Source organism: Moschus berezovskii, chromosome 4 (genome assembly GCF_049115385.1).
Source record: "Moschus berezovskii isolate FMDL1 chromosome 4, NW_MosBer_1.0, whole genome shotgun sequence".
NCBI classification, from domain to species: domain Eukaryota; kingdom Metazoa; phylum Chordata; class Mammalia; order Artiodactyla; family Moschidae; genus Moschus; species Moschus berezovskii.
Window position 1 is genome coordinate 17,279,845 of NC_142463.1, and position 21,709 is coordinate 17,301,553.

Sequence of the window (21,709 nt, forward strand, 5' to 3'; positions counted from 1 at the left end):
CTCGCCTTGGCTGGCCCCTCCACTGCACAGGAAGCGGGGGAGGAGTGTGGGCCCCCACCCCAACTAAGAATGTCTGGTCCCCAGGTAAGCATCCGCAGCAGCAGGTGCCTCCTCCGGGTGCTGTCAGTGGTCGCGGCGGGGGCGTGGGGGCGGTGGGGAAAGAGCTGTCCCGAGGTGTTGGCGCCCAGCCCCGGCTTGGTCTCCTCCATCTTTTCACCTGGGCATACGTGCCGTTGCTGTCATCCCGCAGGGAGCGAGGAATAGTGGAGGGGGAAGGACGAGGAGGAGCACGCTGCTGTCTTCAGCTTGGACGGACCAGCGTCAGGAGGAGGCCGGTTTTCTGTTGGGTTGCTGGCCTCTAGGGTAGCGGGTGGAGGAGGGTGGCCGCGGGGAGGCAGGTCGTTTCTCACACAAGTGGCTGTGTCCGTGGCTCATTGCCTGCCCGCGGGGAAGTGTCACCCGGAGCGTTCTCGCACCAACGCTGCCGGGTTCCTGGGCACAGAACCCACACCGCTGCCCTTGCCTTTCCCTCGAAAGCCCCGGGCCACACGCAACCCTCCCCACTCCTTCCAGCAGCAGACCCAGCGCCTGCCCTTCCGGCTCGCTCACCTCGTTCTCACCAGTCTCATGGCTGATTTCCTTTTCTTCAGCCTCTCCCCTTGAGACCACCCTCCACTCGCAACCCACCCTCCTACACCCTCTTACTACATAAACATTACTGCCCAGTCACAGCGGCAATGCAAGATCACACCAGCTATCACAACGGTGACCTCCCTGCCGGCTCTGCCTCCAGGTGCCCCTCTCTCCGTGGGATCCAGCCTCCTCCTTGTGCTTTCCTTCTTGCAATTTCCTTTGCCAAGAAGCTGCCTTCGCCACTGCCCCGCCCTCCCCGCCACCGCCCCACCCTCCCCGCTGCCGCCAACCCCTTTTATTTATGCTTATAGAGTCGTAAATATCCTGTTGGTGGAGCCTTCCCCTGCCCCCCTCACGGACTTAGTCTTCCCTGGACACACTCAGCAACCTGACAAACCTTTGTCCAACAACACTCATCACACCGCCTTCACTGTCCCTGCACACATCTGCCTCCCCCACCAGACTCCCAGCCTCCTGAGGGTGCTCTGTGTGCCCAGAACATGCAGGCTGGGCACAGGGCAAGCATCAGCAAGTACATTTTTTTAAATGAATAAACGGAAGATCATAAGCATCGGGTAGATGCTTGGGTGTGTTGAAGAGGCTGGATTGTTCCTTTGAGAAGGCTTCTCATGGGACAGACTAGACAGGCTTTGAGTGACTGAGTGCAGGGAGAGGATCTCAGGCAAGCACCAGAGTGCTCTATTAATTTAACAATCACTGAACAACTTCTATTGTCAGGCCTCATGCTGGGCACCGGGGACCTCGGTCAGCACTCAAGTTCCTTTCCCTGTACTAGAGAAGGAAGATCACATAGGCGGTGCCAATACAGAGTGCCAACTGTCACACGGTGAGCACAAGGGGATGTGGCAGTGCAGAGGAGGAGCACCTCAAGACTTGAGGGCATGCCAGGCTTCCCAAAGAGGTCAAGACCACCCAACCCAAGACCAGAAGCGGGCAGAGAAGGGGTCCAGGGGCAATGCACAAAGGACTTGCATACCAAACGAAGGAATTGAGCTCCATCCTGAGGGCGCTGGGAGCCACTGATGACCTCCAAGGAGCTGGGGAGTGACACAAGCTAGTCCTGCCAGCCACTGCTGGGCAAGGCCTGGCTCTGACCCCTCCTCTGAGGAGCCTTCTCTGAGCCTCCCGACAGGCAGGACCCCTCCTCTATGCTCCCTCAGCAGCCTGGTCACCTCTTCCTTTCTGTGCAGGGTTGAAGCCTCTGCCAGGCCCAAGACCAGATGTTTGCTGAATGAATGGACTGTTCTTTTTTCCTCTAAATTTCAACAGCCCTTACTCTCAGGCCCATATCCTTTCTCACCTGGAGCCTCTGCATTAGGCTGCAGACGGCTTTTATTGGGAAAGAGGAGGCCCAGTTCCAATCCTGGCTCCGCCATTTACTGGGACAAATTGTTCAACTGTCCTGAAACCTCATTTTCTCCACCTGTAAGATGAGTTATCACCATGGACAGTCATGTAAATCTCCACATGCATGCATGAGTCTTCTTCTCCTGAATAGACTGTGAGTTCTATGGTCCAGGCAGGTACCAAGGACTTTGCTCAGCACCTTGCTTGATCTGAGCTTACATCAAATACAAAATGATCAGTCCTGTTGGTTGGTAGACAGCAGAGTACACAGGAAAGAACCCTTAAGGTGAAGTTGGAAGTCTTGTTCTGCCACTTCCAGCGTGACCTTGAACAAGGTTCTTCCGCTCTCTGAGTCTTCTTTGCCTTACCTGGCAGGCCTCACAGGGCCACTGGAAACCACAGAGATGAATGTGCTTTGTGAATGAACAAGATAATCTGGTAGACAGTTAACTGAACATTAATTAAACTGTGAAGCAGTATAGATGGGGTATGTCTCGTAACTGTTGGACATACGCCAGGTATCTCTGCAGAGAGGCAGAGATGCTAGGATGCTGCTCTTCCAGGCAACAGTAGGCTAGACTGGAACAGAGGTGTTTGGTCTTGCCAGCTGAGCCCTGAGACTCAGGACAGACCAGAAGGGAAGGATTGATGGGGAGGGAACATAACTCTACTCCTTTGCTCCCCTTCCCATCCCAGATTTGTCTGGCTAGCATTGCTTCCTGTCTTACATTTTGAGGGAATCTGGCATGACAAGGTCTCAAGAGTCCCAGTGGCTTTGGGATTATAGCTACTGATACCCTTTGGTGAATAAAGCTGGCCTATGGGAGCAGTTAGCTCTGCCGTTCTGACTGATAAACTCTTAACTCTAAACTCCAAGTCCAGCCCCCTCTCACCCTCTGCATCTTGGTGGCAGTATTTACGGGAAAGGACCACGACTTGTCTTAGCTCTTGCCCAGATCAGAAGTGCCTGGGGCTGTACACAGGGGCTATATGGGAGCAGAGTCTCAGCTTCTTCACCTCGAAAATGAGTGGGGATTAAATGAGAAAACAGACGTGGAAACACCTTGGAACTTGCATATTTTACTCAAGTGCAGGATTCTATATGTGGGTAATGTGTTTACAACCGATGGGGCCTCCCTGCTTCAGAGCACTGGGGCTCTTTCTCCAAAATAAAGGTTCACAATGCAGTTTTTGTGTAAGGAGTGCACGTATTGGTCTCAGAGTGAACACAGACACAGTGGGACTGTGAAAATTGCCAGGGCCAGCTGGTCCTTGCTGCCAAAGGAGGCTGGGGGAGAGAGGAGGACTGGCAGGGGCTGCTTCTGTGTGGAAAGGCTGTAGCTGCCCTGCTGGGCTGGCCATCGGAGCTCCCTCATCACCCCCTGCCCCAAAGACCTCCTCCTGCTGAGATCACGCCCCTAGTAAGAAGCACCAGATTTAGAATCAAACAGGTAGGATTGATTCTGCTCACCTAAGATGTGACTGTGAGCAAGTATGTCCATTTCTCAGGACCTCAGTTTCCTCAACCATGAAATGGGGAGATTATAGTAGCATCTCCCCAGGTTGTCGGGATCAGGAGAGAATGTGGTAAAAGTGTGCTGTGAACTATCCAGCGCTGTCTGTCTGCATTTTGTGTTTCTCGTCTCTTCCGCTGTTGGCACTGGGCCTGCTGCTGGGGACTGTCTGAACTAGGACCCTGAGGCACCTCAGCCACACCCTCTCCTTCTGAGGGAGGGAGTGTGGCTGGGGGAGCAAAGGAGCCTGAATCTGCAGCAGGCCCTTTTTGCTTCCCTCCCATCAGGTAGCCTCTCGCCTCCTGGGTCACTCCTAGGGGTGAGGGGTTACCTCTTCCCAGTGTTTTGATTCCTGTGGGCTCACTCTAGAGTATTAAAAGTAGCTATGTGTTCCCTTGTAGCTCAGTCGGTAAAGAATCTGCCTGCAGTACAGGAGACCTGGGTTCGATCCCTGGGTTGGGAAGATCCCCTGGAGAAGGAAATGGCAACCCACTCCAGTATCCTTGCCTGGAAAATGGGCTGCAGTCTATGGGGTCGCAAAGAGTCGGGCACAACTGAGCGACTAACACTTAACACTTACTTTGTAATGTAAAAATAAAGGAGGCTCATTTATGATAAAGGTCTTTATGACAAGGGGCTCATCTCTCAGATTGGGGAATGGCCCATACCCCTTGGATCCTGGGCCGTGGGGGTGCCAGGAGGGTCACTGTATGGGCTGGAGAGAGGTCTGTGCTGTAGGGCAAGAGGTGTAGTCAGAGACAGGTGGAGGCTGTGGTCATGATTCATAACTATGGTTCACTCATTTTGCTGTTGAACTTTCATCTTCCGCACCTTTGTCTCACCTCCTCCATCAACCTGTAGTCTCTTTCATTCCAGCCAGTGAAATGATGTTGGGAGGGTGCAGTTCCGGGGTGAGGTCTAGGGGAACAGGAGGTACCTGGTCCCTGGGAGCTTCTTTTGGGACTCTTTGACCTTGGCAACCCCATGACCCTCTCTCCTGGGCTCCAGGTGAGTGCAGCAGTTCCTTCCTGACCAAAGAGCAGAGCCATCCCCAAATGAATGAATTTACCTGGAAGGATGTTGTCAATGCCTTGTCCCTGGCCAACATGATCCTGGGGCTCTTCTCCATCTTCTGCAGCTTCTGCAAGTATGTTTGGGGGCCCAGCAGCTCTTTGCCAAGAGCTGGAGCCAATGGCATGAGGGAGAGAGGGGTTTGTCCAGAGAACAAAGCACTGAGGCATACAGATTGACTCGGGGCAGGAGAAAGTGCAGTGGGTTAGGAGTCAAGGGGCAAAGATCCTAGCCCCAGTTCAACCACCAGCCTGATATGTGACCTTGGCTAGGTCACATCTTGAGCCTCAGTGTCTCCCATCTTTTTTTTTTTTTTTGGGGGGGGTCATGTTGTGCAGCATGCAGGGTCTTGATTCTCCAACCAAGGATCAAGCCCATGTCCCTTGCATTGGGAGCACATAGTCTTAACCACTGGACTGCCAGGGAAGTTCTTCTCCATCTTTAAAACAAGGAACTATGATCGCTATAGATCTTTCCAGATATGGCAATCTAGAATTTTCTCTAGAAAATCAAGAGATTCCATTCCTGTAGCCTTTGCACAATCCTTGGGTAGGCAGGCTACCATTAATATTTTTTTGATTCTTAACTTAGAGCATATGATCTGGCAGAATAGTTAAAGTTAACCCTGTTCTGGAAAGTCTGAGACATGAGTATGGGTCCCCCAAAAAATTGTAAGCAAATTATATTTCTGTGAACTGAATTGTATTTCAATGCCTTTGTGAAATCAGATCTTTAAAATAATCTCTTCATGGAGATTTCGCTGGTGGTCCAGTGTAGCCAAGACTCTGAGTTTCTGATGCAGGGGGTCTGGGTTCAGTCCCTGGTCAGGGAACTAGATCCTGCATGCTGCAACTGAAGATCCCACATGCCACAACTAAGGCCTGGCACAGTCAAATAAATAAATATATATTTTTAAAAAGATAAGTTCTTTATGGGCTTCCCAGGTGGCTCAGTGGTAAAGAATCCGCCTGCCAAAGCAGGAGATGCAGGAGATGTGGGTTCGATCCTTAGGTCAGGAAAATTTCCCTGGAGGAGGAAATGGCAACCCACTCCAGTATTCTTATCTGGAAAAGCAGGCTATAATCAAAGGGGGTCACAAAGAGTCAGACACAACTGAGCGACTGTGTGCACACACACATACACAAGCAAGTCCTTTACAATGTAGGCAATGTCCTCGTAATCTGTTTGATTCTTTATAACCATTAGCAAGTAACTTCTCTGGATCTGTTTCTCATCCATAAAATAAGATGGTTTTACCTAATTATGTTTAAGTTTCCTTCCAGTTTGAAAATTCTCTAAATCTAGGTTTGGGGGTCTCATATATTGGGGCATACCTGCAGCAGAAATCTCTATCTTCTTAGTTCAACCTAATCTTCCTCAGTGATCAATGCAAATAAATAGAGGAAAACAACAGAATAGGAAAAACAAGAGATATCTTCAAGAAAATTAGAGATACCAAGGGAACATTTCATGCAAAGATGGGCTCAATAAAGGACAGAAATGGTGTGGACCTAACAGAAGCAGAAGATATTAAGAAGAGGTGGCAAGAATACACAGAAGAACTGTACAAAAAAGATCTTCACGACCAAGATAATCACGATGGTGTGATCACTCACCTAGAGCCAGAGATCTTGGAATGTGAAGTCAAGTGGGCCTTAGAGAGCATCACTACGAACAAAGCTAGTGGAGATGATGGAATTCCAGTTGAGCTATTTCAAATCCTGAAAGATGATGCTGTGAAAGTGCTACACTCAATATGCCAGCAAATTTGGAAAACTCAGCAGTGGCCACAGGACTGGAAAAGGTCAGTCTTCATCCCAATCCCAAAGAAAGGCAATGCCAAAGAATGCTCAAACTACCGCACAATTGCACTCATCTCACACGCTAGTAAAGTCATGCTCAAAATTCTCCAAGCCAGGCTTCAGCAATATGTGAAACGTGAACTACCAATGTTTAAGCAGGTTTTCGAAAAGGCAGAGGCACCAGAGATCAAATTGCCAACATCCGCTGGATCATGGAGAAAGCAAGAGAGTTCCAGAAAAACATCTATTTCTGCTTCATTGACTATGCCAAAGCCTTTGACTGTGTGGATCACAATTAACTGTGGAACATTCTGAAAGAGATGGGAATACCAGACCACCTGATCTGCCTCTTGAGATACCTGTATGCAGGTCAGGAAGCAACTGTTAGAACTGGACATGGAACAACAGACTGGTTCCAAATAGGAAAAGGAGTGCGTCAAGGCTGAATACTGTCACCTTGCTTATTTAACTTAGATGCAGAGTACATCATGGGGAATGCTGGGCTGGAAGAAGCACAAGCTGGAATCAAGATTGCCGGGAGAAATATCAATAACCTCAGATAGGCAGATGACACCACCCTTATGGCAGAAAGTGAAGAGGAACTCAAAAGCCTCTTGATGAAATTGAAAGAGGAGAGTGAAAAGGTTGGCTTCAAGCTCAACATTCAGAAAACAAAGATCATGGCATCTGGTCCCATCACTTCATGGGAAATAGATGGGGAAACAGTGGAAACAGTGTCAGACTTTATTTTTTTGGGCTCCAAAATCACTGTGGATGCTGATTGCAGCCATGAAATTAAAAGAGGCTTACTCCTTGGAAGGAAAGTTATGACCAACCTAGATAGTATATTAAAAAGCAGAGACATTACTTTGCCAACCAAGGTCTGTCTAGTCAAGGCTATGGTTTTTCCAGTGGTCATGTATGGATGTGAGAGTTGGAATGTGAAGAAAGCTGATCGCCAAAGAATTGATGCTTTTGAACTGTGGTGTTGGAGAAGACTCTTGAGAGTCCCTTATACTGCAAGGAGATCCAACCAGTCCATTCTAAAGGAGATCAATCCTGGGTGTTCATTGGAAGGACTGATGCTAAAGCTGAAACTGCAATACTTTGGCCACCTCATGCGACGAGTTGACTCACTGGAAAAGACTCTGATGCTGGGAGGGATTGGGGGTGGGAGGAGAAGGGAACGACAGAGAATGAGATGGCTGGATGGCATCACCGACTCGATGGACATGAATTTGAATGAACTCCGGGAGTTGGTGATGGACAGGGAGGCCTGGCGTGCTGTGATTCATGGGGTCGCAAAAAGTCAGTCATGACTGAGCGACTGAACTGAACTGACTGAATCTTCTGGGAATGTAGTATTTAAGGCCATGATGGTGGGCCCAATTCCCTTTAGACACAGTGAACTGAAAGTCGCTCAGTCACATCTGACTCTTTGTGACCCCATGGACTGTACAGTCCATGGAATTCTCCAGGCCAGAATACTGGAGTGGGTAGCCTTTTCCTTCTCCAGGGGATCTTCCCAACCCAGGAATTGAACCCAGGTCTCCCACATTACAGGGGGATTCTTTACCAGCTCAGCCCCTCTAGACACATAAATGTGGGTCTAAACAAAGGAAATTCTAAGGTTGTTTAGGGACAGCTGAGGTCTAGGGTCAGGCTCTCTGTTTGCTTCTGGGCCACCCAACCATTGCAGTCAGTGCATCAACTTGGGTGTGGCCTCCTAGGGCACATTGGCCTGAGGTTGTTATAGCTGCTTTCAGAGGGGGTCTGGGAGCATGTGCTGGAAAGAAACACAGATTCCTTGAAGGTGGGCTTTCCCTGGTGGTCCAGTGGTTAGGAATCCACCTTCCAATGCAAGGGATGTGGGTTCGATCCCTGGTCTGGGAACTAAGATCCCCTATGCCGTGGGGCACCTAAGCTGATGTGCCGTGACTAGAGAAGTCAGCTCCCTGCAACTGCTGAGCCTGCATGCCACTGTGCACCCCAACTAGAGAAAGACCGTGCACTGCAGCAGACATCCAGCACAGCCAAACAGAAGGAATCCGTGAAGGCAGGGTGTGAGAGATGCCTTGGAAGTCATTTAGAGTGTCAAAAATACGTGAGATGAAAACTGATAGAACTACAAGCAGAACTTTATGGATCTATTACCATAATTGGATATTTAGCAGGCAGAAAATCAGTAAGGATATAGTTGAATAGTACCCTTGGCCCACTGGATCTAATTGATATTTTATATAATACTTGATCCAACAATAGCAGAATATATATTATTCTCAAGCTCACCCAGATAGACCACATTCTGGTCTGTAAGACATACTTTAACAAATTTGAAAGAATATAAATCATGCAAAGTATGCTCTTAGACCATATGGAGTTAAACTAGAAATAACAGAAAGATAACTAGAAAATTCCAAAATACATGGAGGTTAAACAACTCATTTCTAAATAATACATAGACAAAAAAGTCTCAAGAGAAATTAAAAAATATTTTGAACTAAATGAAAGTGAAAATACAACTTATCAAAATGTGTGAGATGCAGTGAATGCAGTACTTAGAGGGAAATTTATACATTGTATGCATATATTAGAAAAGAAATCTGCTCTGCCAAAGTCTATGTCAAGAGAACTAGAAAACAAGCCACAGACTGGGAGAAAATATTTACAAAGGATACATCTGATAAAGAACTATAGTCCAAAATATACAAAGCTTAAAATTCATCAATAAGAAAATAATTCAATTTGAAAAGCGCCCAAGAATTTAACAGATACCTCACCAAAGAAGATATACAGATGGCATTTAAGCACATGAAAAGATACTCATCAAATGTCATCATGGAAATGCAAATTAACAATGAGGTATCACTACACACCTATTAAAATGACTAGAATCCAGAACACTGACAATAACAAATGTTTCTGAAGATGTGGAGCAACAGGAGCACTTACTCATTGCTGATGGGAATGCAAAATGGTACAGCCCCTTTGTAAGACAGTTTGGTGGCTTCTTACAAAACTAAGCATACTCCTACCACGAGTCAGTGTGTCAATGTTAGTTGCTCAGTCATGTCCAACTTGTTGCAACCCCATGGACTGTAGCCTGCCAGGCTCCTCTGTCCACGGAATTCTCCAGACAAGAATACTGGAGTGGGTAGCCATTCCCTTTTTCAGGAGATCTTCCTGACCCAGGGATTGAATCCAGGTCTCCTGCATTCCAAGCAGATTCTTAACCCTCTGAGCCACCAGGGAAGCCCAACTCCTACCGTACAATCAAGCAAATGAATTGAAAACTATATTCAAAACCTGTACTTAGATGATTATGATATTTTACTCTTAATTGCCAAAACTTGAAAGTAACAAAGGTATCCTTCAGTAGATGAATGAATAAATAAATTGTGGTACATCCAGACAATGGAATATCACTCTCAGTGTGAAAAACAAATGAGCTATTAAGCCCTATGAAGACATGGAGGAACATTAAATGCATATAATCAAGTGAAAGAGGCCAGTCTAAAAAGGCTACATATTATATGATCTCTACTACATGACATTCTGGAAAAGAAAATATGGAGGAACTATGTCTCCAAAAATATGGAGACAATGAAACTATCACAGTTGTCAGGAGGGTGGGGAGGACATAAACAGAGCACAAAGGACTTTTAGGGCAGTGAGAATGTTCTGGATGATGTTATAATGATGGATCTATGCCATTATCAGTTCAGTTCAGTTCAGTTGCTCAGTCGTGTCCGACTCTCCGCGACCCCATGAATCACAGCACGCCAGGCCTCCCTGTCCATCACCAACTCCCGGAGTACACTCAAACTCATGTCCACAGAGTCAGTGATGCCATCCAGCCATCTCATTCTCCGTCGTCCCCTTCTCCTCCCGCCCCCAACCTTTCCCAGCATCAGAGTCTTTTCCAGTGAGTCAACTCGTCGCATGAGGTGGCCAAAGTATTGCAGTTTCAGCTTTAGCATCAGTCCCTCCAATGAACATCCAGGATTGATCTCCTTTAGAATGGACTGGTTGGATCTCCTTGCAGTATAAGGGACTCTCAAGAGTCTTCTCCAACACCACAGTTCAAAAGCATCGATTCTTCGGCGATCAGCTTTCTTCACAGTCCAACTCTCACATCCATACATGACCACGGGAAAAACCATTGCCTTGACTAGATGGACCTTGGTTGGCAAAGTAATGTCTCTGCTTTTTAATATACTATCAAGGTTGGTCATAACTTTCCTTCCAAGGAGCAAGCGTCTTTTAATTTCATGGCTGCAATCAGCATCCGCAGTGATTTTGGAGCCCAAAAAAATAAAGTCTGACACTGTTTCCACTGTTTTTCCATCCATTTCCCATGAAGTGATGGGACCAGATGCCATGATCTTTGTTTTCTGAATGTTGAGCTTCAAGCCAACCTTTTCACTCTCCTCTTTCACTTTCATTAAAAGGCTTTTGAGTTCCTCTTCACTTTCTGCCATAAGGGTAGTGTCATCTGCATATCTGAGGTTATTGATATTTCTCCCAGCAATCTTGATTCCAGCTTGTGCTTCTTCCAGCCCAGCGTTCCTCATGATGTACTCTGCATAGAAGTTAAATAAGCAAGGTGACAATATACAACCTTGACGTACACCTTTTCCTATTTGGAACCAGTCTGTTGTTCCATGTCCAGTTCTAACAGTTGCTTCCTGACCTGCATACAGGTTTCTCAAGAGGCAGGTCAGGTGGTCTGGGATTCCCATCTCTTTCAGAATGCTATGCCATTATAGTTTTGCCCAAACCGTAGGATGTAACATCAAGAATGAACCCTAAGGTAAACTATGGACTTTGAGTGACTGCGATGTGTGAGTGTAGGGCCACTTTTGGTGTACACCAAGGCCAGAATGTATCATTCTGTTGAATGATGTTGATAATGGGAGAGGCTATGCATATGTGAGAACAAGGGTAATGGATCTCTGCATTACTCTCTATTTTGTTGTAAACCTAAAATTTCCCTAAAAAATAAAGTTTTTGAAAAAATTGAAAAGAAGGAGGCTCTAAAATCAATTACATAGGCTTCCATCTTAGGAAACTGGAAAAAAAAGAGCAAATTAAATCCATAGTAAGCAGAAGGAAAGAAATAATAAAACTTAGAATAGAAATCAATGAAATTGAAAACAAGAAGTCAATAAAGAAAATCAGTGAAACCAAAATCTAGTTCTTTGAAAAGATCAATATAATTGATAAACTTCTAGCCAGGCTATCCAAGAAAAAGAGAAGATACAAATTACGAATATCAGAAATGAAAAATGAGGAAGCATTACATGGACATTAAAAGTATAATAAAAGAATATTGTGAAAAACTGTGTCCACAGACTTGATAGCCTAAGATGAAACAGATCAACTCCTACGAAGATACAAAACTCACATTGGAAAAATAGATAATCTAAATAAGCTTGTATCTGTTAAAGAAATCATTTGATACAAACCTTTCATTTTACAGATGGAGGAACAGAGGCCACAATGAGATGGTTGTGGAGGCTGGGCTAGGACCTAGGATCTCCCTTGCTATCGAATACAACTGGAATTTAGAACTGGAAGGGACCCTTTTTCTTAACGATTACCTATAGAGGGCAGCCCTTTAAGAATGTGGATTGAGAATACAAGCATGAAGGGGATGTAAGTCTGTGTGTGTGTGTGTGTGTGTGTGTGTGTGTGGTGTAAGGCAGCACAGATCAGAAAGGATGTGAGTTAGGGAGCATGAAGGAGTGTGTATATGTGTGCTGGCTAGCATAGGAAGCATATTGGTTTAGTTGGGGGTGGGTAGGGGTGGAGTCTCTTTGATACTGTGAGAGAGCTGTCCTGTTTGGCCTGCGGGCCTGCACTTTAGGAAATGCTCCTGTGCCTCCTGGATGGTTTTGGTCAGCTTTCTATTAGACATGGCTATCGGGTCAGCGACCAGACACCTGAACATCTGCTCCAGATCCGGTGAGTCTAGGCCTCAGCTTCATCATCCCTGACCCCAGGAGCACCCATTCAGGTCAGCTCCCCTGTCCTGTAATATCCAGCAGGCTTCTGGCAGTCACCACCCCTGTTCAGTCCCTCTGAGTACAGCAGAAGTGGCCCTAGAACAGGAGTTTGTGAGCCCCGCAGCCTAGATCTAGCTACTCTGCTGGTTCACTTGTGGATCTCTGCTTGGCCTTCTCCTGGCCTTCACTTGACTTATCTGCCCTGTCTTCCCCTCAGGGCGGATCTGGGAGTGGGAGCAGCGGTTGTGGTAATGGAGGTGTGGAGAAATGAAAAATACCCCAAGCAGAGCAACTCACTTAAAATATAATAAAATATTCCCAAGTAAGATTTTGCTTGAAAAAATAGGGTTCCATATCGTTAATTTGTTTCCAATTGTGGTCCAACCCTTGCACATTGAAGAACAGGAAAACTAAGACCTAGTCAGGGAAAGACTTGCCTCAGGTCAGTTTGAGGCAGAGCCAGGAGACCCTAGTCTTTGATCAGCAGACCACCCCAGGAAGCAACATTGCCTTCTGGCCCCTCAGGGACCTGACAGCAGGATCCTGCTTGTCACCACTCCAGCTCCCCTACCAGAGGGGACTAAGATACAAGACACATGAGCGAAAGTTCTTCTAACTTTGGCCTTCTGGAGCAGGAACCGAGCTGAATGACTTTGCAGTCTTCACCACCTTTGGCCTGGCCTCAGCCCTGCTTCTAGGAGTGGATGGACCTCTGAATGGGTTCCTGGCCATCATCTATGTGTTAGCTATTTCATTCCGCCTCTGTTTTTATTCAACCGGTGAGTGGAAACCAGACTTATGGCTGAGGGTGGGGAACTGTGTGGGGGAGAAGCTGCTGGATGTCAGAAACCAGGGGAGCAGTAACTGACTCCTCTCCTTCCTTTTATGGAGACCCTCTTCCTTCCTTCTCTCCTACTTCAGGCCCACTGGAGGTTTCAGGTTGCCTTGGCTGAACCCTGGTCTAGGGGGCGGGAACCCTTGGTTCTTGAACCAGCTGTGCTTTTTTCTTGTTGTGTGACCTTTGGATGGAGCACATGGCTTCACAGACCCTAGAACTAGAGGTCATACTCCAGTTTCCCAAAACAGATGGGGAAACTGAACTCCAGGGAGGGTAATTGCCTTGCCTAAGGTAACAATTCGCTTGGACTGCAAGGAGATCCAACCAGTCCATTCTAAAGGAGATTGATCCTGGGTGTTCATTGGAAGGACTGATGCTAAAGCTGAAACTCCAATACTTTGGCCACCTCATGCAACGAGTTGACTCACTGGAAAAGACTCTGATGCTGGGAGGGATTGGGGGTGGGAGGAGAAGGGGACGACAGAGAATGAGATGGCTGGATGGCATCACCGACTCGATGGACGTGAGTTTGAGTGAACTCCGGGAGTTGGTGGTGGACAGGGAGGCCTGGCGTGCTGTGATTCATGGGGTCGCAGAGTCGGACATGACTGAGCAACTGGACTGAACTGAACTGACAGAAGGTAACAATGCAAGGGATTGCAGAGGCAGACAGAAAGATCTCAAAGGCCTCTTCTACAGAGGCTTCCTAGGGGCCAGGGCACAGTCCTGGTCCTAGCTGCCTGCTTTACCGTGGGGATCCAGTGCAAAACCCACAGGTCATCTCTGAATAACTAAGTTCTTTACAGCTGGCCACTGCCCTGAGAGTGAAGGAATTTGGAATATGGGGCAGGGAAGACCCAAAGAGAGAAGGACTTCCTCCTGTGGATGCTTTAGAGCAGTGGGAAGCAGCTAACCCCATCTTTTCTTTCCCTGCAGGCATTCCTTTCACATACAAGGGTCTACCCTGCCCCTATGCTTCCTGTGTTTTGGCTTCCACCTCCCTCCTGACCAAAGGCAACACGTTCATTCTCTCTTGCATGGCCTCACTCATGATTCTGTTCATGATGGACCAGAGCTACTACCCACATGACGAAATCCTGGAGTCTGAGAGCTGGAAAAAAATGGTCTATCTGGGAGGTAAGTGAAATATGTTGCTCTCAATGTCACTAGTGATCATTTATTATTGCTGCTCATTGCCACCCTGTTTCTCACCCCACATTCCCTCTCTCTCTCACCCTGCTCTAATTTTCTCCATAGAACTTAAAATATCATCCCCTGAAGTGTATTTACGTGTTTGTTGTCTATATACACCAAACCTGCCCCCCTCCACCCATAAAGGACTCTTTTTTTATTTGTGCCATAATCCCTAGTACTTAGGATTTTGCCAGTCACATAGTAGATACTCAAGTAAATATTTGTTGGATGTTATTAAGTTCAATAGGGATTTAGGAACACCTACCATATACCAGGTAGTAAGAATCAAATTGGTAAACCAGACAAATACTTCCTTCTGATGGGGGAGTCAGGCACCAAATGAATCATGGCAGAAATAACTAAAAATATATAGTTTTGATGTGTTGTGACACTACAGCATGTTCTCAGAGGGCATCAGAGGATGACCTAATTTAGATGGGAATGCCTAGAGGGAACGAATCCTGGGTGATATTGGTCAAAAGGTAAAAACTCCAGTTACAAGATAAATAAGTTCTGTGCGTGTAATGTACATCATGGTGTCTACAATACTGTATTGTCTTTTTGAAGTTGCTAAGATAGTAGATCTTAAAAGTTCTCATCACAAGAAAAAAATTTGTAACTTTGTGAGGTGATGGATACTAACTAAATTTATTATGGTTATCATGTTGTAATATATACCAATATCAAAGTTGTTGATATACCTTGGACTAATACCAAGTTATATGTCAGTGATATCTCAATAAAACTGGAAAAAATTAAAAATACATAAAAACTACAAGATAATTTGCCAAGTAGTGGGAGGGGTGGTTCAGAAAATGGAACAGAGCTTTGTGAGTGCTCTGAGGCAAGGAGCAGCCAGATGCATTAGAGCAGCAGTGTGCCTGGACTTGCTGAGAGAGGGCTGGCAGCAGACTGGGCCAGCAAAGCGAGCAGACTGGGCAGGCTTGGGGATTCGATTCTGGAGGCAGATGAGAAGTCTCTGAAGGGATTTCTGAGCAACAGTTTTTCACGTACACTTTGACTGTAATGTAGAGAATAGATTGTAGGAGACTCAGAATGGAAGTAGGAAAACCAGCTTTTTGTCACATGAAAGGTGATGGTGGGGGTAAAGGTGAAGGAAGAGATTTGACATGAGTGATGGAAATATTGTACAGCTGATATCGAGGAAGCAGTTTCTGGGCTATAGCAATTGAGTAAAGGGTGCCAGGCCCTGAGGCCCTGGTCATACTGGGGCCCTGGAAGATGTCTCCCTAAGATTTCCCTGATTTATGGTCTTCTTCAAGGAACATCGATTTTTCTTCTTTTGAAATGCGCTCATGTAAACAGGATGACATCTATGCTTAGTTTCTATGTGGGTTCACTTGGTTTAAAGTGGTGGCTCAGATGATAAAGAATTTGCGTGCAATACAGGAGACCAGGTTCAACCTTTGAGTCTGGAGGAGGGCATGGCAACCATTCTAGTATTCTTGCCTGGAGAATCCCATGGACAGAAGAGCCTGGCAGGCTGCAGTCCACGGGGACGCAAAGAGTCAGACATGACTGGGTGATTAACACTTTCACTTGGTTTGAAGGGTCCTGGGTTCCATCCTGACTCTCCCCTTTAAGTTCACCCCCTTTCTTCTGTAGCATTAGCACCCCCAGCCCTGTCCAGGTTCTAAGTGCTGGCTCCTCCTGTGTCCCACTTGGCAGAGGCACAATGAGGGGAGAAGACACCTGGTTTGGAGCTAAACAGACCTGAGTTCAAGTTCCAACTTCAGCACATGTTAGTTGCCTGAATCTGAGCCTGCTGCAGCTTCCTTCATCTGTAAGACACAGCTGATAACCCCTACCTTGCAAGCTTCTTGAGACTAAATGAGGTAACGTATGCAGGTCCGCTGGCTCAGATGTGTCCTGGAAACGGAAATTCCCAGCCCCTTCTCCCTCACTCGCGCTTCTCTCCTCTCACTGCCGCAGCGTGTCCCACGGTGTTCTGTAGGCCCCAGGATCCCCTCTCACCTGACAGCCTTCCATGGATTGTCTGTGCTGTGTGGGTGGAAGGGGAGACTGCACCGCACAAATCTGACACCAGTTGATATTGAAGCCCTGCTGGACAGATTTCAAAATGCCTCCTGTGGATATTGGAGGGCAGCCAGTCATCTTTTTAGACCAAGTTCCCTTCTCCCTCACTGAGCTGTGTACATCTGAGGAGCTGCTGTATGGCTACTGAGACCTTTCTCCAGGACAACTTTGGTTTGAAATATTATCTCATTAACTCAAAAATCAATGACTGTTCTCTAGATGTAGTATTCCAATGTTCTAATACCTTTCTGTTACTGCTTCTTATCCTTAGAAGTGGTCTTTTTCAGGTCCCATGTTCTGATTTCTCTTAAGGAATATATGCTGGTTCCTCCCATGGAAATGCCATAGACTATATACTCCCTCCCTCCATTTGATCTTTCTGAAGCCATCTGTGTCTACTTTTTAACATCCAGGCAGATGAGCGATTGAATCAGGACCTTGTCCGAATTATATCCCCTGTTTCCTTATCTGAAAAACAGACTTAATCCTAAATCACAGGGTAATTCTGAAATGTGCATAAAGTACTTTTTGTAACCTATCTAGCAGACTGTCTAGTGCAGTGTGTGTGCCTGTGCTCTATTATGTACAATTCTTTGTGACGCTATGGACTGTAGCCCACTGGGCTCCTCTGTCCATGGGATTTCCAAGGCAAGAATACTGGAGTGGGTTGTCATTTCCTCCTTCAGGGGATCTTCCTGACCCAGAGATCGAAGATGTGTTTCCTGCATTGGCAGGCAGATTTTTTTTTTTATCACTGAGCCACCTGGGAAGCCTCTAGTGCAAAGTAGATCTCCACAAATGTTGGTGCCCTTTGGTGGTAAATCTGAGATTGAAACTGTGTTGTGGGAGCCTGGCGGTGGTTTAGTTGCTCAGTCGTGTGCATCTCTTGTGACCCCATAGACTGTAGCTCTCCAGGCTCTTCTGTCCATGGGATTTCCTAGGCAAGAATACTGGAGTGGGTTGCCATTCCTTCTCCAGGGGATCTTGCCAACCCAGGGAATGAACCTGAGTCTCCTGCATTGGCAGGCGGATTCTTTACCACTGAGCCACTAGGGAAGACCCTCCCCTCTGACTAGCATGCACCAAAATTCCAGACTTCCCACAGAAGGAAATCAACGTTCTGCATTAACTACCTCACTTGTATAACTAGTTGCTCTCATCAGTTTTTATCAGTGTAGGAAACTTTATTATTCAAGATTCTAGGCTCCTGGCCGACCTTGCAAGCAGGATTTTCTAAGGATAGCAGTCTTAGGCCTGCTATGTTAATTCTTTTCCACATGTGTATAATACTGTATTGACCCCTATCACATGTTAAACTTGAAACAATATCAATATACATTTTTTTTTTCTTTTTCTTTTTCTAACAAGAGATCCGGGCAACTCAAATGTATTCTTGGCTAAGACTGATTTCTGATCTGAATTTGACAACATGGAATCTGAGATGGCATTGTTGTTGTTCAATTGCTAAATCATGTCTGACTCTGTGACCCCATGGACTGCAGCACACTAGGTTTCCCTGTCCTTCGCTATCTCCTGGAGTTTGCTCAAACTTGTCCATTGAGTTGGTGATTCTATCCAACCATCTTAATCACTGTCGCCCCCTTCTCCTCCTGCCCTCAATCTTTCCCAGCATCATGGTCTATTCCAACGAGTTGCTTTTCGCATTAGGTGACCAAAGTATGGGAACTTCAGCTTCAGCATCAGTCCTTCCAATGAATATCAGCATCAGTCCTTCCAATCAGTCAGAGCTTCTCTGGTGTCTCAGATAGTAAAGAATCTTCCTGAAATACAGGGGACCTGGGTTTGATCCCTGGGTCAGGAAGATCCTCTGTAGAAGGGAATCAGTTCAGTTCAGTCACTCAGTCGTGTCCGACTCTTTGCGACCCCATGAATCACAGCACGCCAGGCCTCCCTGTCCATCACCAACTCCCGGAGTTCACTCAAACTCATGTCCATCGAGTCGGTGATGCCATCCAGCCATCTCATTCTCTGTCATCCCCTTCTCCTCCCGCCCCCAATTCTTCCCAGCATCAGAGTCTTTTCCAGTGAGTCAACTCGTCACATGAGGTGGCCAAAGTATTGGAGTTTCAGCTTTAGCATCAGTCCTTCCAATGAACACCCAGGATTGATCTCCTTTAGAATGGACTGGTTGGATCTCCTTGCAGTCCAAGGGACTCTCAAGAGTCTTCTCCAGCACCACAGTTCAAAAGCATCAATTCTTCGGCGATCAGCTTTCTTCACATTCCAACTTTCACATCCATACATGACCACTGGAAAAACCATAGCCTTGACTAGACAGACCTTGGTTGGCAAAGTAATGTCTCTGCTTTTTAATATACTATCTAGGTTGGTCATAGCTACCCACTATTCTTGCTTGGAGAAGTCCATGGACAGAAGAGTCTGGTGGGCTACAGTCCATGGGGTTGTAACAAGTCAGACACAATTAAGCAATTAACACATTCAGAATTTTTGAGCAATTAACACTTTCACTTTCAGAATTCCAGAGAATAGCAAGGAGAGATAAGAAAGCCTTAAGTGAACAATGCAAAGAAATAGAGATTGCATTAGATTGTAATCATCTAGTTACACAAACTTCATAAAGGTAAGGCTCATGTGTCAATGGTTTTAGTGTGAGTAAAAACTGAAGTCTGGAAAGATGGGGATTGGACTTACAGGGTGGAAAATACACATGACAGCTTCATGAAAATTGAGTGTCTGCCTTTTTCCTTCTTCTAGGTGTCATCATGCTGTTCTTGTGTCCATTCTCACTCACTGCCTTTTACTGCCTGGCGTGGTCACTCTCCTACATCTTCTTTCCAGATGCTCTGTGGGGCAAGGCAGCATGTCTTCGGCCATGGTACTGAAGATATTAAACAGCCCTACCCACTCCCACTGGCCTCTGTGGGGTTTCTGCCAGCATGGTGGGCCAAAGCTTGCCTTACCCTCACTAAATCTTTCCCTGTCTCTGTGTTGTGCAGTGCTGGATACATGCGGCCTTGAACCAGAGCAGCCCACAGTAGGGCCAGTGCCCTGTACTTCTTCCTCTTTATTCAGGATTCTGAATCCCTTGGTGACATAGTTGTTTGTGTCATACAGATTTTTTTCCAAGCTAAACTTGGGCTGGGTTTGAGTTCTAGTTCTGTTACCAGCTGTGTGACCTGGTGCACTAAGGTTTGTCCCTTGGAAATGAATGAAGCCCTTCAGAATTGCTGTAGCCTCCACCTCGTCCTGCCTGAATGTAATGACTCCAGTGGTAAGGTGGGGCTTACTAACGGGTTTCTTACATTTATAGACTCTGGCTCTGTAGAGCAGAGCTGATGGCAGGGCAATCCTGTCACCCCATTTATGTGTAGGGTTTTGTAACTTATTATTCTCTATTTTCACAATTAAAACTTCTGCTTTTTGCTTTGTTTAGAGATTAGACACATTGGCATCTTGAGGGCATCATCTGGCCTCCAGGATCTCATTGTGTGTTTTTTTTTTCCCCTAAGCTCTAAAAATACTAAACTCAAGATATTCAAAGGACATTTCATATTCTAAAGTCCAAATTGAATAGAAATAGAACTGTATGGAACCCTAAAGTGGCCCCGCCATAGAGAACTCAGGCCCACTGAAAGTCACATGTGCAGCACTGCCTCTGGACTTCCCACCCCCAGGTGGTGTACTGGAGGATTATTGGCTCATTCTGCCCCTCCTCGGCCAGTGCACCAGACCACCTTTACCTCAGGCCTAACTTCTTGAAGTTTGCAGAACAATGCATATTGCAAGTATGCATTAACTCTAAAGTTATATGAAAAAAGTCCAGTGAAGTCCACATTGCTATGATTTGGCTCTAAAAGAAAAGACCAACCTAGATAGCATATTAAAAAGCAGAGACATTACTTTGCCAACCAAGGTCCGTCTAGTCAAGGCTATGGTTTTTCCAGTGGTCATGTATGGATGTGAGAGTTTTGGACTGTGAAGAAAGCTGATCGCTGAAGAATTGATGCTTTTGAACTGTGGTGCTGGAGAAGACTCTTGAGAGTCCCTTGGACTGCAAGGAGATCCAACCAGTCCATTCTAAAGGAGATCAATCCTGGGTGTTCATTGGAGGGACTGATGCTAAAGCTGAAACTCCAATACTTTGGCCACTTCATGTGACGAGTTGACTCACTGGAAAAGACTCTGATGCTGGGAGGGATTGGGGGTGGGAGGAGATGGGGACGACAGAGAATAAGATGGCTGGATGGCATCACCGACTCAATGGACATGAGTTTGAGTGAACTCCGGGAGTTGGTGATGGACAGGGAGGCCTGGGGTGCTGTGATTCATGGGGTCGCAAAGAGTCGGACACGACTGAGCGACTGAACTGAACTGAAAAGACAGCACCCTCTTTTCTCCATGGCTTTCTGTTCATATCTGTTATAGCACTTACATTTTTTTTCATGGATAGATGAATAGATCTGTTTCTTAGATTTTTAAGTTCCTTCAGTTTACATTTTCGTGTTTCTGCTGCCTGCCACAGTGCCCCACACTCAGAAACATATACTTTGTAAATGAATTGATTTGGTTGTGCATTCTAGTGAGTTATATACAAGGTCAGAATAATACAGTAGGAATCTTAGAAATTTATACATGGGCTCAGACATTTCAGTGTGATGCCCTTTAATGCTGAACCCTCATTTCACTGTTGCTATTGCTGCTGCTACTGCTGCTAAGTCACTTCAGTCATGTCCGACTCTGTGCGAACCCATAGATGGGAGCCCACTAGGCTCCCCCGTCCCTGGGATTCTCCAGGCAAGAACAGTGGAGTGGGTTGCCATTTCCTTCTCCAATGCATGAAAGTGAAAAGTGAAGTGAAGTTGCTCAGTCGTGTCCAACGCTTAGCGACCCCATAGACTGCAGCCCACCAGGCTCCTCCATCCATGGGATTCTCCAGGCAAGAGTACTGGAGTGGGGTGCCATTGTTGCTATCCTTCATCAAAATATTTTAGGAACTCCAAGATGATAACTGTCTTCACATAAGCTCGTAGAGGTCAGTACTTAGCACAGTGCCTAAACATAATAGGTACTCAAAAAATACTTACTTTGCTCAGAGCCAACCAAATTTAGTCCAAAATCCTAACAATATTTAATATTAGCCAATGATATCCTCTTTTTAAACCAAAACCAAATTAGCTATTGATTTTGGCCTCAAATGACTTCTGGCTATTTCTAGAACTTGAACTATGTTCAAAGGAAGAA

The 21,709-nt window shown here is 46.2% G+C and overlaps 1 protein-coding gene across 2 annotated transcripts in view; it reads left to right on the forward strand.

The window, feature by feature from the left end:
* TMEM269 (transmembrane protein 269) overlaps window positions 1-21,709 on the forward strand; it is a 26,770-nt gene continuing 5,061 nt past the window's right edge. Inside the window, exons 1-7 of one of the 2 annotated variants that reach the window (XM_055403761.2) lie at window positions 1-84; window positions 1,372-1,480; window positions 4,524-4,662; window positions 12,258-12,355; window positions 13,032-13,175; window positions 14,171-14,371; window positions 19,223-19,475. In XM_055403761.2, coding sequence (XP_055259736.2) covers window positions 70-84; window positions 1,372-1,480; window positions 4,524-4,662; window positions 12,258-12,355; window positions 13,032-13,175; window positions 14,171-14,371; window positions 19,223-19,350 — 834 coding nt within the window. In that variant the 5' untranslated portion in view covers window positions 1-69 and the 3' untranslated portion in view covers window positions 19,351-19,475. Of the gene's footprint in view, window positions 85-1,371; window positions 1,481-4,523; window positions 4,663-12,257; window positions 12,356-13,031; window positions 13,176-14,170; window positions 14,372-19,222; window positions 19,476-21,709 lie in introns of those variants that run through there. The other variant, XM_088835198.1, reaches the window with a different exon arrangement.